General features: G+C 38.5%; 1 protein-coding gene across 1 annotated transcript; it reads left to right on the top strand.

Moving 5' to 3' along the window:
• Positions 1-2,075: 2,075 nt before the first annotated feature.
• Positions 2,076-9,605, top strand: zgc:113307 (uncharacterized protein LOC553753 homolog). The gene is made up of 5 exons (XM_041979194.1): positions 2,076-2,214; positions 6,128-6,456; positions 6,587-6,911; positions 7,525-7,842; positions 8,994-9,605. The coding sequence occupies exons 2-5, from the start codon at positions 6,151-6,153 to the stop codon at positions 9,143-9,145; spliced, it is 1,101 nt and encodes a 366-aa protein (XP_041835128.1). The 5' UTR covers positions 2,076-2,214; positions 6,128-6,150; the 3' UTR covers positions 9,146-9,605.
• Positions 9,606-21,736: the final 12,131 nt, after the last annotated feature.

Genomic DNA, 21,736 nt, shown 5'->3' on the forward strand with positions numbered 1-21,736 from the left:
GTGATTACTGTCTCTGAACAATGATGACTGATGATTAACTGTGATAAAGGAAAAGGTTTGATGTATGTTTTGGTATTGTTTTTAAAAAATTCCTTTGATGGCATTTTTTAAAATTAGACTACTTGTATTTTCATTTTAAAGCTCTGGGTTAAATATATGAAAATTATTGTAATTTAAGTAGCATTTCTTTAAATTTACCCACTGAATTAAAACAAACAAACAAACAAACAAAAAAAGAGTTAGACCCTCCATTCATTTGTGTGCTAATTTGAGTCTTGCCTTCCTCATCCATTTAATTTATCATGATGAAAACCTCTTTCCATACATCTATCTAAACTCACCGATCATCTGAAGAGTTTGGTAGCTGAAACCTATCCTATTGAGGATGTACCTCACCACCTTACTTATAATAACTGCTACAGACTCAGGATAAAATGGGTAGAACTTATAGATGGATTTGTGGAGACATTACTTGTCCCCAGAATGACGAAAAATGACTGGAGATTGTGTATATCCAGCCACACAGTCACTGAAGTCAAAACAAATGTTTCAAAGACTGTAATTCTATGAATGAGCTCTTGAGGATGACTTAGTGAGTGAGTCACATCACAGTACAGACATCAATGGATTTATTACTTGCTGGATAATGTTTCTTGTTGGGTGTGTTTGTTAATGACTTATCATTAACCAACTTTTGAACATATTTATATTTAGAAGAAGTCAGATGTTCCTGCCAGCTTCAAACCAGTTTGATGAGCAAACCAGCTTGTCAAATAGTTTCCTGGCATGGTAAAATTACTGTCATTGCAGTTCCATACACAACAGGACAATCTGTTTTATTTAGCAGCTTATCAATCTTTTTCTTCTGTATTTGTTCAAAACTTGCTATGTACTGTATATATATCACATATCATGTCATATTCTTTGCTTTTATCCATGAATGTCTTTTTTCCAGTCTTCTCATCAGTATGTGCTAGGGCACAACATCTGGCTTGGATCTTGCTAATTCTGCCCATATCCAAGCGATCTTGTTTCTTTTGAGCTTGAGCAAAACCTTTCTAGACTGGTTTTAAACCATTAATTTGTCATAAGGGTGAGGAGAATACCACCACACCACCCTGTAAGCTAATGAGTCCCCCCTGAAATGGTCATTAGATCCCAGGTAAAAAGATTTATGTCCCGAATATCTGGACACCTGGAGTTACCGGTACCTGCATGTTTACCTGGAGTGCACACTATTGCTTATTGCATTATAAAACTACATGTAAAATGTCAAATCCTGGAGTAGCTCATGCTACAAACATGAAAGAGAAAGTGTTGAGGTGGAATTGTTTTCTACAAATAAGCAGTAAAATGTTTGTATTATGATGATGCCAAGAAAATTTTTCTCATTAAAAAAGCTAGACTAGCTATGATTCTGTGTGCTTCTTCTAGAGGAGGCTCTGCTTTTGTTCTCTATCAGACTTCTTTTCTCACAACACTCCCCTCAAATTTGGGGAAGAATCTGGAAGCGTTTTCTTCTCTTTTGCACAGATGCTTGCAAGAAGTTCTTTCCTTTAACACACACATACACACACAGGTACACACCAGTGTGCAGTGAAATACACACTTATATAAAGAGAATGGTCTCTTTGGCTCCCCAGGTACTTTGTAGCTTCAGTGCCTTCAGGCAGAACACAGTATTGTAAACCTCAGTCACAAAGACTGACACACAGACACACACATCCACATACACACACACACACACACATACAAATACATATCTAAATATATTTAAGTGCTACATTTTCTCATAGTGGTTGTAACTTCTAGACCACAACAATTAAAAGTAACCTTTCACCAACGACTTCATTTATTTTCCCTGTCATCCATCTTTTTTATGTACCTTCATGCTGCAAAAAACAAAAAAAAAACCCCAGAATGAAACACACATTTCCAGCAAATGAAGTGTGTTAAACTGTCACTAAGGGCTGAGAGAGGGAGTAAGGAGGACGTGAGTGTGGGGAAATTATGGAGGAGGTCTAGTGTCTGGGATGGGGGCAGTGTTTGAAGAGGAGGAATGCATCAGACAGTGGGCAAACATAACTAGTAGCTTAAAAACACACACGCACACACATACAGACGCACAAGTATACACACACCCATACTGCTCCCAAGGGTTTCATCAGGGATTTAAGACAACCTGTCTGCTTTCTGTAGCTGCTGATCAAACAGGTAAGTGTCAGTTTGTTTGTTTCTTGTCTGCCACCATTTCCTCTTTGTGCAAGGCAAGCAAAACTGAAAATGACACAACGGCAGTGTGTTTGTTTTATTATTGTAATCCCCTGGCAACGTTATGCACATCTGCTGCACTGCAACTCTACTGGTTAAGAGCATGGCATAACACAGCATTGCAAACATGTTGATCAAGTCAAACTTCCTGATGATTCAACTTTTCTTACATGCTGCTGTGTTGTATAAAAATGTAATGTGTGCACTTTTGTGCTTAACATTGATGCTACAGTAACCTAATACTGTACATGAAGAGGGCATGAAATGCAACACTCTTTATTCTCAATAAATTTATGCAAAGTAGTTTGTATGCAAAAGAAACAGATGATGCACAGCTCTAAATTTCTAACACAGTTTTGTTTATTGTCAAAGTATCAGATGGATGAAGATTTTACTCATTTTCATATTCAGGTGTTTAGTTACAATAAAAGTCATAATAATTTTGAATTTAAGTAAGTTATCTAGAGAAATGTTTGTCAGTAGATATACAGAAATTAACTCATTATTTACAGCAAGGTTACTTAATCTTTCATGTTTGTTGCACAATGTTCGTTATGGTAGTGTAGAACGTGAATATTTTTACATTAGTTAACTGGTATCAATCACACAACACACATTTAGCTGATTTGTATTGAGAGGATTCACAATTATCCAGTTGCATTTTACCGCTGTGTCTTTATAATACTTATACATGAGGACATTTTGAGTAATTTGGCTAAATATGTTCAGTGTGATTATCTTTAATCAGTAAAGCGGATTCTGATGAAACCTAAAGCCATAACAGTAGGCAGATGTCTGTGGTATAAAAACACTACAGTTTTATGATATGGATCCATTATTAGTCTCATCAGTTCAGCATTTGACCAGATAAAAAGCAAAAAAAAAAAAAGTACAACATTTTATTGTTATCTAATCAAACAAAAATTAAATGATTGAGGGAATTAGTTATAGTGTGTCTTATTTAGTGAAGTATACTCATTTAATGGCGTGCATGAAGTACAGTTGGGTTGTAGATTAACAAACTGCTGCTTAGATATCTGGTATACCTCATTTTCTTGTGATCAATTTGGCCCATTTTATTATAAATTTAGCTAAATATTGTCTTTTTAAAAAGAAATATAAAACCTGACCAAAGTTTTTATACTAAAGTCCAGATACCAGGTTTGTGAAGTCATAATGGTTGTGACTTCTGGCTTCTCTTCATTATATGATCGGTTCACTCCTATGTTTAAGCAAGTTTAGATAATTTGAGAAAATTCCCTGGAAGGTCTCAGTCATAGCTGATGCCTAACAATAATACATCATCAATATATGTGGGATGTGGGGTGTGTTTAAGGATGCTGACATGAACACATACATGGACGCGGTCATTGATTACATCAGGAAATGCATCGATGACGTCATACCGAGGATTACTGTGCGGACATTTCCAAATCAGAAGCCCTGAGTTAACGGTGAGGTCGGAGGTCCGTGCTAAACTTAAAGCACGGACAGACGCCTATAACTCAGCTGACTTGGAGGAGTACAGGAAGTCCAGGTACGCGCTCCGGAAAGCTATATGTATTGCAAAGAGACAGTACAGAGACAAAGTGGAGTCTTATTACAAGGGCTCCAACACCAGGAGCATGTGGGCCGGATTAAAAACTCTTACTGACTACAAAAAGAAGACCAGCAGTACTGAGGTGATGTCTGTATTTCTGTCTGAAGATCTGAACACCTTTTATGCCAACTTTGAGAGCACCTCTACAGATACAGAGGTAAAAAAGGCTGAGTAGGACCACTGCCCACCTGTGATAACCAGGGCAGACGTGTGCAGAACTTAAACTAAAAAGGATAAACACACATAAGGCTACTGGACCTGATGGCATCCCTGGCAGAGCTCTCAAGGTGTGTGCAGACCAGCTGGCAGATGTCTTTTCAGACATTTTCAATATGTCACTGCTCCAGTCTGTAGTCCCCACATGCTTCAAGAAGACCATCATTGTCCACATCCCCAAGAGAACTTAAATCCTTTGCCTGAATGACTACTGCCCAGTAGCACTCACTTCCACCATCATGAAGTACTTTGAGCGGTTAGTCAAATCATTCTTCACTTCCTCCATCCCGGACTCATTAGACCTACTTCAGTTTGCCTACAGGCCCAATAATAAGATGCCATCGCCTTCACTGCCCTTTCCCATCTGGACCAGATGGACACATATGAGAGAATGCTGTTTATTGACTACAGATCAGCATTCAACACCACTTTGCCCTCCAAACTTGTCACCAAGCTCAGAGACCTCAGGCTCAACAATGCCCTCTGTGACTGGATCCTGAACTTCTTGACAGGCAGACCACAGGCTGTGCGGATGGGCGGCACCACATCCTCCACCCTGACTCTGAACACAGGCGCCCCCCAGGGCTGTGTGCTCAGTCCTATGCTGTACTCCTTGTTCACGCATGATTGCGTAGCCACCCACAGCTCCAATACCATCGTTAAATTTGCTGATGATATTACCATCATTGTTCTTATCACAGGTAATGATGAGACAGACTACATAGAGGAGGTCAGAGGCCTGACATCTTGGTGCCAGAACAACAATCTCCATCTTAATGTCAACAAAACTAAAGAACTCATTGTGGACTTCAGGGGGAGGCAGAGGGAGGAGCACGCCCTTTCCATCAACGGGCCTACAGTGGAATGAGTCAACAGCTTCAGGTTCCTTGGGGTTCACATCATTGAGGACCTCACCTGAACTCATCGCACTGACTTTATTACAAAGTCAGCCAGACAGAGGCTCTTCTTCCTCCGCAGGTTACGGAGGCTCAACATGGACTCAAGGATACTCTGCAACTTTTATAGATGCACCATAGAGAGTATCCTGACTGGCTGTCTGGAATGACGCCTGGTACAGCAGCTGCACCATCCTCCACTGCAAGTCTCTACAGCAGGTGGTGAAAACTGCTCAGCACATCACCGGGACGTTCCTGCCATCCATGGAGGACCTCTATACCCAGCGGTGTAGGAGGAAGGCCACCAAAATCATTAAGGACCCCAGCCACCCCAGTCACAACTGTTTTGTCTGCTACCGTCTGGCCGACGGTTTCGCAGGCCATAAGACTTCTAAATGCTGTCAACAGCAACGCCACCTTTAAATAATAACATTTTCTTATTGCTTATTATATATTTTATTGTATAACTTATTTGTAGTATTCTTGCTTTTTGTGTTAGACTATTTTCATGTGGTTTATATTCTTTTTAGCATTGTTAGGAGATCCTGGGATGTAAGAATTTCACTGCCAATGATTATTGATGTAATAGTAGTGCAATGACAATAAAAATTCATTCATTCATTTGTTCGTTCGTTCGTTTGTTCGTTCATTCGTTCATTCATTCATTCATTCATTCATTCATTCATTCATTCATTCATTCATTCATTCATTCATTCATTCATTCATTCATTCAAGAGAGGACTTAAATTGTTGGTAGCATTAGAAGTAATGTTTCAGTATTACCAATACCACAATAAGTCATCTTTTGTGAAGCATTACATTGCAATCTGTTAAATATCCATGAGCTATAATGCTAGCATATTTTAAACTAATGCAGCAGGGCTCAAGCCCTGGTGTCCCAGCACTCTGTGCTTTTAATGCAGCTCTATTCACACCCTACCCTCCTGGCAAATTTCTTCATCACAATCATGCAGCCATTGAGACTGTGTTGAAATTACGTAGATCAACTGTCTGAGCCAAGAATTCCCCCAAACTCCTAGAGAGCCATGCAGGAAATCACAAAGCTTTCATAGGTTTTTGGGTCAATTCATTGTAATGAGCCAAACCAGTGGAGTTTCAATTCTTTTAAACTTTTCATTTACAGGATTACATATCTCACCAGTCTCGATGGCTTTCGTGTTATGTACCATGATGGTGGTGCTGTGTGGTTGTGTTGCTGCTGAAGCCACTTTAGTCACTGACATGGACTACGGAGGCATTCCTCTTTGGATCAATCGACTCCTGGGTGAGCCTAGTGTGCTGAGTCTGCAGGGACGAATGGATCCTGGCTGGTTTCGAGCAAACAACCCCGAGTCCTGCCCTGAACAATGTGACTGTCCCATTCAGTGGCCAACATCACTCTACTGTGACCACAGACATCTGCAACACATCCCGGACCCGCTGCCAGAAAGAACTGAGTATTTGTTTTTACAGGTACGAAAAACTCTGACGGGGGAGCTGAATGTTATTTTTCCAATGGTCTGCCAAAAACTCACAGTGGTTTCAAAGCACTTGTTCACAGTGGACATATCCCACAGTGCTAATGTTTATCTGTTGTTCTCAGGGTAACAACATCTCATCCTTGTCCTCTGCTGTCCTGTCCAACATCACGGGTCTACGATGGCTCATCCTGGACAACAACCAACTCCAGAGTGACAAGCTGGAGCAGGTCTTACTGCAGAACCAAACCAATCTGCTCTACTTTTTTGCCAACCGCAATCATCTGAGTTCAGTGCCCAGTGCTCTTCCGGATGGGCTCAAACAGCTGCGACTGGCCCACAACCATATCAGCAACATCAGTCCAGGAGCTTTTCAGAACCTGCATGATCTGACGCTGCTGCTGCTGCAAGGAAACAGACTGCAAACAATCACAGAGGGAGACCTCAAAGGTTGTTTAATGGGTCAACAGAATTGATTTGGAACATCTGGAAAGAAGGAGATACCACAGATGTGACATTTCTTATCAAGTCCACTGGATATTTTCTTGATTATTATCAATTAAATGATTAATGCAAATGGCTGAGAAATGTCAAACATTAGAGAAATAATTGAAGAAATTATTTCTGAAGCTAAAATTGGTTTGAGTTTGTTGATAACATTTGAGATTACTTCAGACATTTAAAAGCCTGTTTGAAAAAGTTATGAACCAATCACTTTATTTGTGGTAACAGATTTTCTTTACAGCTATTACACAGTATGTCTCATTTTATTTAATGGCAAATGCTTATGTGCACTTTGGGTGCAGACTACCTGTGCAGGCCTTACCACACTGCAGTACCTTCTACCTGGAAGCCAATGAAATTTCTAAAATTATGGATAAAAATCTGAGATCTCTAAGTCCTGAGAAATATAATAGTCCAGATCTACAATGAACAAATAACAATTAAAAATAATTTACACAACATGAAACATATAACTACATTTTTCAAATCATTCTGTTCTTTTTAACACACTTGGCACTAATTCAAGCGTTTGTGTGAATGTTTTCTTTTCTTCTTTCAGGACTGTTCAGTCTGAATCTCTTGGACTTGAGTGGAAATTTGTTTTCAACTGTCCCCAGGCATTTACCACCCTCTGTCCAGCAGCTCTATCTGTCAAACAACTCTTTCTCTGGACTGGATTACAACAGTTTTTTGGGCTTTGCAAATCTAAAGTACCTGCGTCTCAGTCACTGCGGCCTGCAGAGCCGTGACGTCCACCCACAGGTCTTTAACTGCTCCAGCCTGGTGGAGCTGGACCTTTCTTACAACAAACTGACCACTATTCCCAGAGTCCCCACCACACTGCAGTATCTCTACCTGGAGGCCAATGAAATTCAAGGTGATATGCGTATTCTCAAAGAAAACAAGGCAGCACACCCACTTGTGTCAGCTTTCATATTTTAAATGTAGAGGAGCAACATGATTTGATATCAGTGTGTTAAGTGGCTGAACACTTGGAGAAGTGTGACTAATCCTGCTGTGATGGAAAGTAAGGGGTGTGGAAAACGTGACAGGAAACATTTAGTCTGAGCCTCTGAACATGGCCAGCCTTCATGTCTGGGTCTTTATATGGGCATGGGAGGGGCCCAGGTTGGACAGCAAGTCAGTAAGACAAGTTGGAGGAGGGACATAGAGGGAGACATGGTATGTTAGAGGAGGGTGGAGGAGGAGAGACAATGGAGAGGATTAGTTGCCTGCATGTGGGTGAAGTAGGGTAGCAAAGTAAGAAAGTAGTATGGGAACATCTGTGATGCATTCAGAGGTAAGAGCCCAGGATGAGCCAGAAGCACATGCTGTTCCCCTCTTTTAGTCTCCTCTCTCTCTCTCTGTCTGTCTGTTTCACATCACTTTAACCTTATATCACACTACAGCAGCCTTTTACCCAGCAGGAGCCAAGCTGTGACTCACAACACCTAACAGCAGTGCCCTGGGGTGCAGTTTTAGCTCTGGCAAAGTAAAAAGGTGCTCCTGTTTCTTGGTCGGTGATGCAGCAGACAGAAGGGCTGTGTACTAACGAGACAGACAGACAGCAAAATAGTCCACCAATAAACACACCTCATCGTCTGGCTAGTAACTTAAGAGCTACCACAGTTATGGCCTGCCAAAGCCAACATTTTAGGCTGACCAAAACTCTACTACTGAACTGCCTGAAAGTAAAAAAGTGTATTGCGGTTTCCTCTGCCTCCATTTTCACCACAGCACCTGCAGGACATTTAATGGTAAGTGCAGACTCTGAGTAGAAAAGGGGCATTTTCAGACTGCACAAAGCTGTTTTAAACAGACATATTTCATAATGGAATTAAGGTGTTTCATCTAAATAAGTTACATGTGATAAGTATGGGGTACATGATGTGAAATGAAAGCTCTCTAAACTGGTTGAATATCAACAATGTCTTTAAATGACATTGACTGTCCCTCTGGTGAATAATAGGTCTCCAATAATAAATTACTGTTTAAAAATCTACTCTGCTCTCTGTCTGTTCACCACAGAGTTCAACGTGACCAGTTTGTGCAGAGAGGTGGGACCTCTGTCTTACTCCAGGATGAAGATCCTACGACTGGATGGAAATAAAATGACCTACAACCAGCTGCCCCCTGACTGGGTGTACTGCCTGCGAGTGCTTCAGAAAATTTACATTTGACTCCACCCTCTGAGCATTCATTGAATGCAAGTACTGTATGTACCCTTCCAACCCCATCTGGTGCTATGAAGAAAAACATGACTGGACTTATAAGATTCTTTCTTTTTGTTATCCAGTTGTGAACTCAAACTACTTGATAATAAACCTTAAAAAACTTCAGAACCTCACTATTAGGCTTTAATTCAATGTCTCCTCAGTATAGAAAGATGGTTTCATGAATTCAACACTAAAATAGTATTTTTTTATTTTTTTATTTTTTTTTATTATTATTCAAAAAGTGAGGATCAAATCTCTCATATTATTGTAGTCCCATCTTTACAAGCTTTGTGTGTTTTCTCTGTATAGCAGCAGTGGCAAACTCTAATTTATTTCTCAATAAACTGAACTATTTAGGGCAAAATAAAACAAGTCTCAGCTGAGGGGTTGAAGAGCTACACCAGTAAACACAGAGTCCAAAGGAAAAGGGAAGTTCTTGATTCATGTGTTGTAAAATTATAAAAGTATGTTTCTTAATGAAATACTGATGTTTTAAGGTTTGATTTAACAAGTGATGTCTATGATAATAAAATCTTAATTGCACAAGTAGCGAGAACTGATTCCCCGGTTAACCAATCGCCTTTAATACAATACCACAAGGAAAATAAACAAATGGGACACACATTCCATTCTGATTGTATAAGATGGTAAGAAATTAATGCCCCACTTTGTCACAATCAGAATGCTTGAAAAAAAGAGCATTAGATATACAACAGATTACACAGATGTACTAGATGTACTAGTCTAAAAACTTGAGCATATTTATTTATTCTGGGAGGGTGTGTTCAAAACTGAAAAAAAAAGAATAAATGAAAGAATGAGGAAAAAAACACTTAATAAATAAGTCAAATATTGCTGTTTGATAACAACACACTAAATACATAAATGGTCTTTCCTGAGGTTTTTATTATTTTTTGATTTTGGGAAAACAACATTACTCTCCCAGATCTTAGACATAAGAGCTTCATCTACATCATGAATATTCTAGTTACTATTTTTAAAATCTCACATATTGAGAACCTCTGATCTACAAAGAACAAGTTGCTTTAATAGGTGCATTGTATAAAAATGTGGCAAATACAGTAGAAAATGCAATACTCACAAAGGACAAAGAGATTCATGCAGCGGCAGCAGTGGAAATAGAGACTTCATTAATATAGTTCTTAATTCTAGTTCAACATGTGTTATTTCTGATGCATGAAAAGATCTGGATCATCGACTGACTGTGAAACCTGTACTGCGACACGGTGTCAAATCACAGTCTATGATGTTGAAGAAAGCATCCACTTATTGTTTCTGCTGCAGCTGCTCTTACTGAGTTTAAAGAAATACAAAACTCAGTTCCAAAACATGTAGAAAAGACAACTGATGGGTATTAAGAATGCAAATAACATTTCATGAATTTTTTTACCTAATTGTGTCATGTGATGACAATAAAGTCTTGACAGTGACACTAAATGATTGGCAAAATGGTTGGCAAGTGAGCCCAAAAACAGGATGCAGACCAGGGAATCCAGGATCAGCAGGAAAGTTTTTATTAGGAAAACTGAGGGTGTGGGGTATGAGCCATGAGTTGCCAGACTGAAATACAAAGATGATTCATTGCTGTTTCAAGAAGAGGAACAAGGCACATGAGGTCCAGCCAGAGAAAGCAGAGACAGGAGTACAAAAACAGGATCACATATTAAACTGTTGGTTGAATAATCCAGAAGCAGGATGGAGAAGATGTTGCATATGTATAGCAGAGGAGACTGCAGAGACAGCTGGTCATCTGACATCTGTTCACCTGTAATCCAGCATAAAAAAGGTGAGGACAGAGTGAGGAGGGAGGCCCTGGCTGGGAGGGAGCAGAGGCAAGAGCACAAAAAATGTAGGATTTCTAATCTAAAAATGGGCAGCATGGTGATGTGGTGGTTAGCACTGCAGCCTCACAGCAAGAAGGTTGCTGACATGCAACCTGTAATGGAATAAGCAGTACAGAGAATGAATGAATGAATAATCTAAAAATGATACAAATAACACCACCTTCTAAAATAGACAAGAAAGATACTGTTCAATATACAAACCTCAAAGGTAGAAGGAAAAACCCATGAAACAAGAAAATAAGTCAGTTTGTCACCGTAGTTCTACTTAAATGTAGATAAAATGATAATCTTGTGCTGCTTCGCTCATAATTACTGAATTTCCAGTATTTCTTATTATAATTAATAATTATATTACCAGTAAATTAATTATTAATTATTAATAAAAATTATTTGTCTTAGATGATTTTTTCATGATTACAAAATGCAATCTAATTGCAATGTTAGACAAAATATGTGCAAACAAACAAAGACAAACTTTATTTACTAACAACACTGACACAGAGCCTTGCTTACGGGGTCAGAAAGTAATGTCTACAGTCTACTGTACTCCAGATTTTATACTTCGCTTATCAACTAATGAGCTTCAGAATTGCTGTGATTTTGTGAGATCTCAAAAAACTAAAATATGTTTTATTTGACCTTTTGTTAATTTTTTTCCTGACGATAAAGTTCACAACATCTGGATGCAGGCTGTCAGTGTCTTTCCAATACATATCTGAAACACATGTGTCTCTCCATGAATTACAAAATCCACCACCATACTTTCCAGGTGACACCATGAGTGTGTCTGATGATCTGATGAGACTTATGCTATGTCTGGGACCTCTTTTACCAGAGGAAGGAAATACTCACACAGAGTTCCTTTGAGGGACAAGTATCAGCCATAAAAGTCTGTGTAAGCTTGTTCCAGTGACGGTCAGCCAGCTGTCTGCTTGGTACCTATGAAGTCATGGTGCAGGAAGACAAGCTTAAGGAAAATGTTCAGTGGTTCCATGCTGCTGCTGAGACCTTGCAATCAAAACATTAGCCACATAACTTAAAGGGACACTAACATTTTAAGAACAATGTTTAGTCATTTAACCTCAGTGGATCACATCTAACAATGAGCAGGAGGATGAATAAGAGCTTTTTTTTAACCTGAAAGTCTAATTATTATTATTATTAATAACAATCATTTCTATAATGTGCCTATTTTATCTTTTCTTACTTATTTGCTCATTCAACTATTAGAAGGATGAAGCAAACATAATCTTCCTGATACTTCTGACATTTGGAGGACAGGTAGGGCTAGAAGGGTCTCAATGGATTGAGACCTTATGGACCCTATGGAAAATCCCCAGACCAAGTCTCCCAAATGCAATCATGAGAACTTCTGCTCTCCAAAACTCTGCAACCATCACAAGTAATATAGTTTGACAGCCAAACAGGAAGTGAAGTCATATGTTAGCAAAATCACTAATGAGTTTTGCTTTAAGCAGAACTGATGTTTCTCCAAATGCTGATGTTTTTACCTCTAAGTTCCCCACCTGGCATGTTTAAATACACAAAACACTGCACAACATTTCTCAAATATGATTTATGTCATTAAAAAAGGGTAATAGCAACAATAATAAAAACATTGAAAGGGGGCTAAAAACGAGAAACTCCGGACATGAACTGCTTAAGTTTCTTCAAACAGCCAAAGCTGTTAAATTCAAGATTTTATGATATGGCAAAATATTATTTATTTTGTGGACAGAATTGTTAAAGTTAAATGACTTTGTTTGAAACTGAAGAAATTTAGATTTGTCACCTTGATTGGTTTCAGAGTAACTCTAAACATACGTGTATCAGATAAAAAATCATAATTCAGGCCCATCACTGACATCGTTTGACTCTGATGAAGACAAAGGAAATGTCAAAACGTTTGTCCTCTAGGTTGGCACAATAAAGCTGTAAAACTGTCAGTAAGCTCCAGCTCTTTTTCCTTTTTTTTTTTTTTTTTTGCATTGTAAATCTGAAATTTGCTACCAACTTACGCAGGTCTGATCTGCATTGACAACCCTCTGATCTGACTGTTGTGGTATGAAAAGCAACCAGCTGATGAGTGCACCTAGTTGCTTTCTCTTTGTCTGAGTGCACGTGTCAGATATATGAATGATTTTGTGAGGCTGCCACTTCAGTAGGAGAAAGTTATTATTTTTAGTGATTGATTCATTCATTATCTGTACCGCTTTGTCCATTACAAGCTGGAGCCAATCCCAGCATTTTAGCAGGTACACCCTGTACAGGCCACCAGTCCATCATGAGGCCAACACAGATAGGAACAAACAACCAGTCACACATGCACTCACTACAATGACCAATTAACCTAACATACATGTCTTTGGACAGTGGGAGAAAGCCAGAGAGTACTCGAACTAGCTAACCGCAGCCCTATTATTATTATTATTATTATTATTATTATTATTATTATTATTATTATATAAAAGCCTGTAAATCAGAGGCCCTAACACATTTAAGTTAGACCTCTACTCTTTGCCTCCTTTTAGAACCTTTTTGATCCAAAACGAAGCACAGGTTTACTTGCAGCAATAATAATGGAGCAACGTTTGAACTATAGTTGACAGTTTGTGTTAATAAATACTTTCTAGTGAGAAGAAGCAGATGTAAGTGCCCCTGGAACTGCCAGCTGTCTGAGATTTATCCTGCAGAAGGATTCACTTGAGAGACTCAAGTGGCTCATGTTGATACCTTAAAGACTGGCAAGTCACATGGGACTGAGCCCCTGAGTGGAGTTGTGTTTAATACGTTAAAAGCAAGTCACAGAGACAATTATTGTCCTAGAAGGTAGATATCTAATGTTATACTCTCCATTGTTATTTGCAGACACGTTGATTTACTTTGCTAGGATAATCTAAATGAAGACCAAAACTCCAAAATAGGATTTTTTCTCAACAAATTGTATCAAATTTATGTTTCAGCTCCAACTAGCATTGTCTATTATATTTTTGCCCTTCAATTCCAGATAATGAGTTACTTTTGATAAAAGACAGAATTCATGTCAAAAGTTCTTTATTGTTTTTGCAGACGTTTAAAAGCAGAATAAAAGTCTGGCTGGTGAAATCATTAAAGTTCTGGCCATTCCTCTCTTCTGAACTAAACTCTGCCTTGGAAAACTCCAGTCAAAATAATCTACTGTGAAGCTCCCCATAGTGTCATAACAGCACCAGAAAGAGCAGCAGAACCCAAATCCCTCACAATCATGTCCCTCTACCCACAGACACACTTTCCTTCAGTATACCAAACTGTCCTCTCAGTTTGGGTATGAAGTATTTGTATACATATACGTACTTCATTTATGAAGTATGAAGTTTTTTTCTACAATACTATAATAACTATAGTTTCTTTCACAAGTGTTAATATTCAGCCTAAACACTATTATTATTTACTTATGGTATTATGTTGTGTTTTTCATTTCTGGGTCCATGTTTTTAGACTGTGGGAGGAGCCTGGCAAGATAGTAGAGACAGCCAAGCCATCTTTAGTGATGGGTGTGGCGGTTAGCACTGCAGCCTCACAGCAAGAAGGTCGCTGGTTCGAGCCTCGGCCGGGGGCAGTGGCCTTTCTTTGTGGAGTTTGCATGTTCTCCCTGTGTATGCATGGGTTCTCTCCGGGTACCCCAGCTTCCTCCCACAGTCCAAAAACATGCATGTTAGGTTAATTGGTGACTCTAAATTCTCGCTGGGAGTGAATGTATAAAAGGTTGTTTGTCCCTGTCTGTGTTGGCCTGCGATGGACTGGTGACCTGTCCAGGGTGTACCCTGCCTCTCACATGCTGAGATAGGCTCCAGTTTCCTTGCGACCTATATTATAAACAGTGGGTATTGACCAAAGTGATGAACAGTACATAAAAACATTTAAAGACATGTTAAATAAGACCAAAACTAAAATAATAAAAACAAGATCAAGAGGGGAAGCGGCCTGTCCCTCTGAGGTTACGAGATAGATAATATAACATCCTACCGATGTGCAGCAACTCTCAGCGTGTCCCTATCAGATGCAAACAGCTGAAAGATGCATGCACTGTTTCTGCAACATCACTTTGATAAGTCCTGCCCCATGAGGTTTGAACCAGGAATCATTTTGCTGTGAGGCAGCAGTGCTGACCACGACAACATCAGTCCACTGTGGAAAAAACAGATCGGGGTCTGCCGAGATGACAGACAGATAATGTTTTTCCACTGTGAGGGTGTTAGTCACACTGAGCATGGTGTTCCTAAAAGTCAAATTGATGCCCCAATGTCTCATTAAACTGGTATGTTGGACACACCTACATGATGCTTGTGTAAGCTCTTTAACGGAGCAGCAACATTTATGAGGGAAGTAAAGTTTTTCATGCAATATACATGTGTTGAGTTTCTACTGGGATGTTAAGCCTCTGTTAAGCCTCTGATAAGCCTCTGATAAGCCGCAGATGACAGTGTTGGAGGAGAATAAAGCAGTAAAACTGGTTTTGAGTAATGAAACCACTTCTTATTTTGTGCTTTTTCCAAATATTTCCAATGCCACCATTTTTGTTTTGTTCAGTTAAAAAGTTGGTGAAAAAGGTCATAAAGGCAAGAGATGGAGAGGTGGGACAGAGATCTTACCACTGGACAAAAACTCAGATTGCAAGGGAACAAAAATGAAATAAATAAATAAATAAAAATAAGTATTTAAAAAGCAAATCCTGACATAGATGGTCTTTTTTATGGCAGGGTATGACTTTCTTTAACTGTCTCATTTGCTCATCTACAGTTATGGTTACAGACACTCTGTCCATCTTGCTATACTAACATGTTGAGTGAAATTAATTTCCCACAAAAGAGACAAAACAGACACTTGAAAAACCTGTTGGAAATGAATTAGACTAATAATCCTATTGAAAATCTGTTGTCAGGGATTTATTCTAATTTCAACAAGAGAACATCAAAGCCAGTGAAGTCTGGCTCGCTGTCAGCATTCCAGTCCATCCAACTGATGCTGGCTCTGAGCACCGTCCAAACAGGAGAAGTATTTCCTTGTGAGCTGTATAACTTGTGCAAACAAGTAAGGTTCTTTCAGGCAAGTCAAATTCACCATGTATTTCACAAGAGAAAGGGTAAAAATTCAACCCAAACTTTGAAAAAGGAGAAGAAAAAAAAGAGTCAACATCATCATCAGCTCGGTTTTGTTATGAAAGACAAGGGAAGAGCTTGGCAAAGGCTACGTGTAGCATCAGACTAGTGGATGGAACATGAAGTTGTTCTGATGCCTGCTGAATACACTAGAAGCCTGTATTATTGGACATTTTTATTGCATTTGGGATACTATATCTGGGTTCGGGGGCTCTATTTTAACCACTCTTTTTCAGAGTACAATATGGATGGAAAACTGCAGGATTTATTTTAAATTTAACTGCTTTCGTCTACTAATTTATGTGTTTTCTGTTGTTTCTTCGCTTAATATACGGTTGGCTGATCAAATGTTCCAGCAGTTTCAGGATGTTGAGCTGGGTGTTTAGTCATTGCTCTCCCCCCAAAAATTTTTTTTAAAGCTTATGTAAGATTGTCCTAGAAAAGAGAAACCAAACAACTTTGCTGAGACATCCCAGCTTTGAAATTACAAAGAGCTGTTGTCTGCAAGACTGGGAAATCACTTCTAAGCACATCACAGATTTGTATGACACTTGTGGTTTTTGCTATGACTGAGGAAGCTGTTAGTTAGTTTACAGGCCTGTTTACTAGACCTCCAGCCCTCTCATTAAAGCTAGCACATACACACTAAGCCAAGCTTCGTATGGAAAGCAAGACTTGTGCTGGCAGAAGAATAGGCATCAGCAATATAGCAAAGTCTTCTGTTATTGAGAAGAGAAACTTCAGCCAAAATGTATAAGAAGCTTATTTAGGAACAAATTCTAGCATTGGTTTTGAATTTCCCCTAACCATAAGTGTTATCAAACATAAAAGATTTTCAGTTCAACAGATTTTGCAGTTATAATACTAGAAAGGTTTTAACCCATTAAGGCCCGACCCATGAAAAATGGTAAGAAAAGTCCAGTTTTTTTAATATGAGGTCTTTTTTGGCCCTTTAACAAAATGTAACAAAAAAAATTAACATTTATTGGGAAGGATGTCTACCATTTATTACCATGTGATACAGTAAAAATATTATAAGTGATTTTCCGCTTCTGTGTATCTATTAGGGGACAGAAGACAAGTATCAGATTGTGTTCAACGGGATTTTGAGCAAAGAATATAACATAAAATTAAGCTAAATGACTCAGAAACTGTATGTAACATATATGTCATGTGGGGCTCTTATGGGTTAAATTTGATTTGTAATATTTTCCCAGATCTCTGCACTACTTAGAAATGTTCTCAGGCAGCTGATATTTCAATATAACTTAGTGTAAAGTTGGTGGTTATGGTTTTCCCATTTTATTTTTCCAAGCAGCACTTTAATTATCCTGAGAGCTAAAAGGTGGAACAGGGGTGGAGGCGGCTTTCTCTGAATGACTAAAAGTGTTGGATGAGGACTTGAGGGTCCATGTTGAACAATCATGTATGGGTGAACTATAAGTCTTGCGTGAGAGAAGAGAATCCAACATTTTATAGAATCTATATCTGACATTCCTTCTCCAACAATGAAGTACCAACACAGCCTCATATGTGAAACACATGCAGCTACCTAAAACATGAACAGGTGCAAACACACACTGGGGTGCTGCAGCAGTACCAGTTATTATTCCTCATAACTTAAAATGCATGTCGGGATCTTATGTTTCCTCATCTAAAAGAGTCCATTTGTGAAAACATTTCCAGGTTTCTTTTAAAATGAACGGAAAAATAATACCGTACAAACAGCAAGATAGTGAGCCTTTTCTGAAGAATAGACACTTAGTCCAGGTAACAGCAAAGAAAGTCGGTCATGCTTTGTGACATGTTGATGCAGTGTGTGTAGTGCTGTCAGGGTGAGAGCTTGATACTATTAGGGCCAACTTTCACAGGGCTTTTGCTTTAAAGTGAATCATCTGGAAACGTTTAACTGGCAGGATGCCACCATTAGCTTAATTAGCTTGCCTGCCACACCGGATAAAATCTGCTACTAACAGCTGTCATTTCAGTTGCCTAAATGTGAGAAACCAGCTTAATTCTTCTTCTGTGTGATATAAAACAACAACCGTTAAAACAAAAACTTACACTATTATGCACTATGAATATGTCACGCTAGCATGAGAAACTTGACAGGCCTGCAGTGGCAACACAAATGTCAATATCATGAAGGAAAGCAAATCAGGTGTGAATTTAATACATTACATCATGAAAGAATTTCTTATTCTACTAGAAAGATTGCATACTTCATGTGCGGAGACTATAATGGTCAATACATAGTTGATACTGAGAATTTTCCTTTTACAAGACACATATTCTCTCTCAAAAACTGCTGTGATCAATTACAAATCTCTAATCAGATCCAGATACAATCCAATGACGTATGCAGGGAGGAATAAGAAGTCTGAACTACATGAAGTCAGAGAAAAGTAGGGTAATTTTACAGAGCTGTGCTTAAAATCCATATGAAGCTTGGGCAGTACATGAATGTATCGCCTGTGCCAAAATAGGATTTCTTAGAATAACTATTTCCGGTAATCTGATTACTCTAAACCTTTCAGAGGCATTTGTAATGAAAATGTAATGAAACATCCTGACCAGGTTTATCTGAAGATATTGGAAAATACTTAAAAACTTATTTGTATATTTATTTTTAACAATAGGCAAACATTCAGAGTGTTACTCTCAGATGTGGAATAATATTTAAATCTCCTCAAGTGAAAAATCCAGATAAATATATACATTTATTTTCCAGTGGTTTAATTTTGCAGTGTCAAACACACTGTTTAATGAATGCTTCATGTTTCCTGCACATGCAAGTGCTGGCTTCAAATTGCAAGTGCATAACTTAAACTTTCCACCATCTGCAAGTGAAGTTGAAAAGTCTTGTGTCACACATTCATGAGAAGCAGCGAAGCTCAAACCACCACAGAGGAGAGTGTTACCAAAGCACAATCCTCCATTTCCTGCACCCTCATAATCTAATTCAGGGTGACAGGGGGCTAGAACCTATAGGGATGGGTTGCCAGTCCATCACAGGGCCAACCCAGAGGCAAACAACATATATCCACAATTTCACTCCTAAAGTGAATATAGAATCAACAATTAACTTCACATGCATGTTTTGCACTGTGGAAGGAAGCCAACATACCTGGAGCGTGGGGAGAACATGCAAACTCCACAAAGGCAAACCAAAGAGCACATTAAAGGAAAGCTCTAGTTTAAATATCACATTTTAATTTTTGCTTGTTTTTTCGGGATTTATGTCTGAGAAAACAAAGCTTAGCCTAATACACAGAGTCAGTGAACTAACTAACTAAAGGTTATCAGATGGGTGTAAACTGTAAATGAACTGAAGCCTGTCTTGGCAGGACAATGTTTGAGTTCATGAATGAAGGATGAGCTCGAGTTTGGAAGTGTCCACTGTGCAGGTGCTATCTTTTGGTGGATTTGCTCACTTGAGAAACATTTGTCAGTTAATAGCATGCACATTATGGTTCCATCATGAAAATCAGTCTCATCAGCTGCTCTTTGGGACCTAAAGCAACTAATGGTGTTTGGTACTTTCGCAGCCTTTTCACTGACACAATAACACAAGAAAACACACAAAATTGCATGAGAAATACAACTTTTTCTCATTAGTATGAGTTTTTTCTGGCCTCATAGGCAAGCTCCCTGTCTCCTTGTTAAACTGTTGTCACAGTGACATGAAGTGCATCTTACTCTAAAAGTGCATATGAGTAGTTTTGTAAATGTAGAACTATTTATGAGATGGTAAATTTGTATGATTGGAAAAAACAAACAAAAAAAGCATTGAATTTTCACTTTATTTTCTATCAGAAAATGCCAGCATGACTGTGTGTATACACAGTTCTTGCAGGATGCTTACTTACCGCATCACTGAAACGTGTTGCAAGTTTTTTTTCCCTGTAATTGTTGGCGAAAATACTAGCATCATATTTCTGGCTGAAAGTCATATGCAACATCCTTAAAACCAAACAGTTCAATCATCCAGTTCACTCAGTAGATGACAGAACAGACCGTTCTTGGAAAGTTCTCAGATTATTATAAACGCAAGTCATTTTGGGCTTGAGCCCAAGCCTTCCTGTCTCTCCATCTGCTTGAAAAACAGCTGCTGTTATGTGTAATAGCACTGAGGAGCACGGCCGCTTAAAGGTTTCCTGTGGTAAAAGCAGGTTTCAGACTATAAACATGTATCTACCATCTTGAATCAACAGGTTCAATTCAACCCTGAATAGAAAGGGCACTAACATCCAAATATCTCTCTCCAGACTCTTTGTGTATCTAAACACTGCATGCCAAGCACTTACATTCCACAGACCTTGTGACTTAGTTTCCACATGAAAAACCAAACTTCACAGTTTTATCCTCAGTAGTTTGCTGCTTAAGCTGAGAAAGATAAGGAATTTTGAAAGTTGGGTCAGTTTGTAGGTTATAAACACAGGGCACTAAACACTTGACTGAGACGGTGATAATGAGTTTATATGTGTATATTCATAAAAACATAAAGATTCAGATATATTGAATTCCTTTTGATTAGAACATTTTTAAAACTAACACACAGATTTTTGACAGGGAAACAAGTACAAGTGAAGCTCATCAAGAAAGCAGAACATCATGCCTGGTTCTGGGGGTTTGAATGGTGGTAATGTTTTGTGAGAAGTTTAAAAAATCACAATTTTCCAGTTGTTCTGTTATCCTACTGTGTGTGTCAGACTGAAAACCTGTTTTTTTGCCTCCTGTCTGTAGAAGTCAAACTTTAAAAGTAACAATCAGCCAAGCAAGAACTCATGAAAAGGAGTTTCTATCATTTATTTTAGCCATTCTTTTAAATCTGCTGGTTTAGTCACTTTCAAGTGCCTTAGAAGGATTCTGGTAGTTCAATTCAGCTTTATTTATAGAGTGCCAGTTCACAACAAAGTCATCCCAGGGCACTTTACAAACACAACCTTTTCCAACCTATTCATCGGGATCCACTTTAAACAAATCTACCTTAGTCCAATTTATATTAACAGTGTTCATACAAGCCGAAAAAATGTTTCCTTTTAGGAAAAGTTGTGATCAACCCCAAATGAGCCTTTTATACCTTTGATATTTGGGATCTGTTCCCTAAAATAATAGAAAAAGTAGTCCAAGAAACTACTGAATCATAGCTATGATCAAGACTTCTACACCTTTAATCCAGAATGATTAACTGTTGAAGGCTCATTTAAACCTATTTAACTTTTCAACATTCTATCCTTCATCGTCATCTATCGTGTTGAAGCATATTGTCTTTGTAAGATTTTGTTTGTAACATTTTAAGTTCAGCACAGAATGAAATGGTTGCCTATGACTGCATGTTCCCATTTTACTCCAGTTCACAACTTTTTTGGAAACAGAGTTTGTGTCTTTAAATAATGGAAGTTGTATAAATCAAGACGGTAATCCATCCACAGAGATGGTTTAAACTAGTTGATGCTTAGCTTTAAAAGAGTTTTTATATATTTTTAGTTTTGTTGTTCATTGCTGTCTGTGCTATGTAAAAGTGTCTGAATTAGTCTTGGATCACAGAC

Source organism: Melanotaenia boesemani, chromosome 3, assembly GCF_017639745.1.
Source record: "Melanotaenia boesemani isolate fMelBoe1 chromosome 3, fMelBoe1.pri, whole genome shotgun sequence".
Taxonomy (NCBI): domain Eukaryota; kingdom Metazoa; phylum Chordata; class Actinopteri; order Atheriniformes; family Melanotaeniidae; genus Melanotaenia; species Melanotaenia boesemani.

Excerpts from the sequence above, each read along its gene's own strand:
- zgc:113307 (XM_041979194.1), top strand. The coding sequence starts at position 6,151 with ATGGCTTTCGTGTTATGTACCATGATGGTGGTGCTGTGTGGTTGTGTT. Across the intron at positions 6,912-7,524 it reads CACAGAGGGAGACCTCAAAG|GACTGTTCAGTCTGAATCTC; the intron begins GTTGTTTAATGG and ends TTCTTCTTTCAG. Across the intron at positions 7,843-8,993 it reads GGAGGCCAATGAAATTCAAG|AGTTCAACGTGACCAGTTTG; the intron begins GTGATATGCGTA and ends TGTTCACCACAG.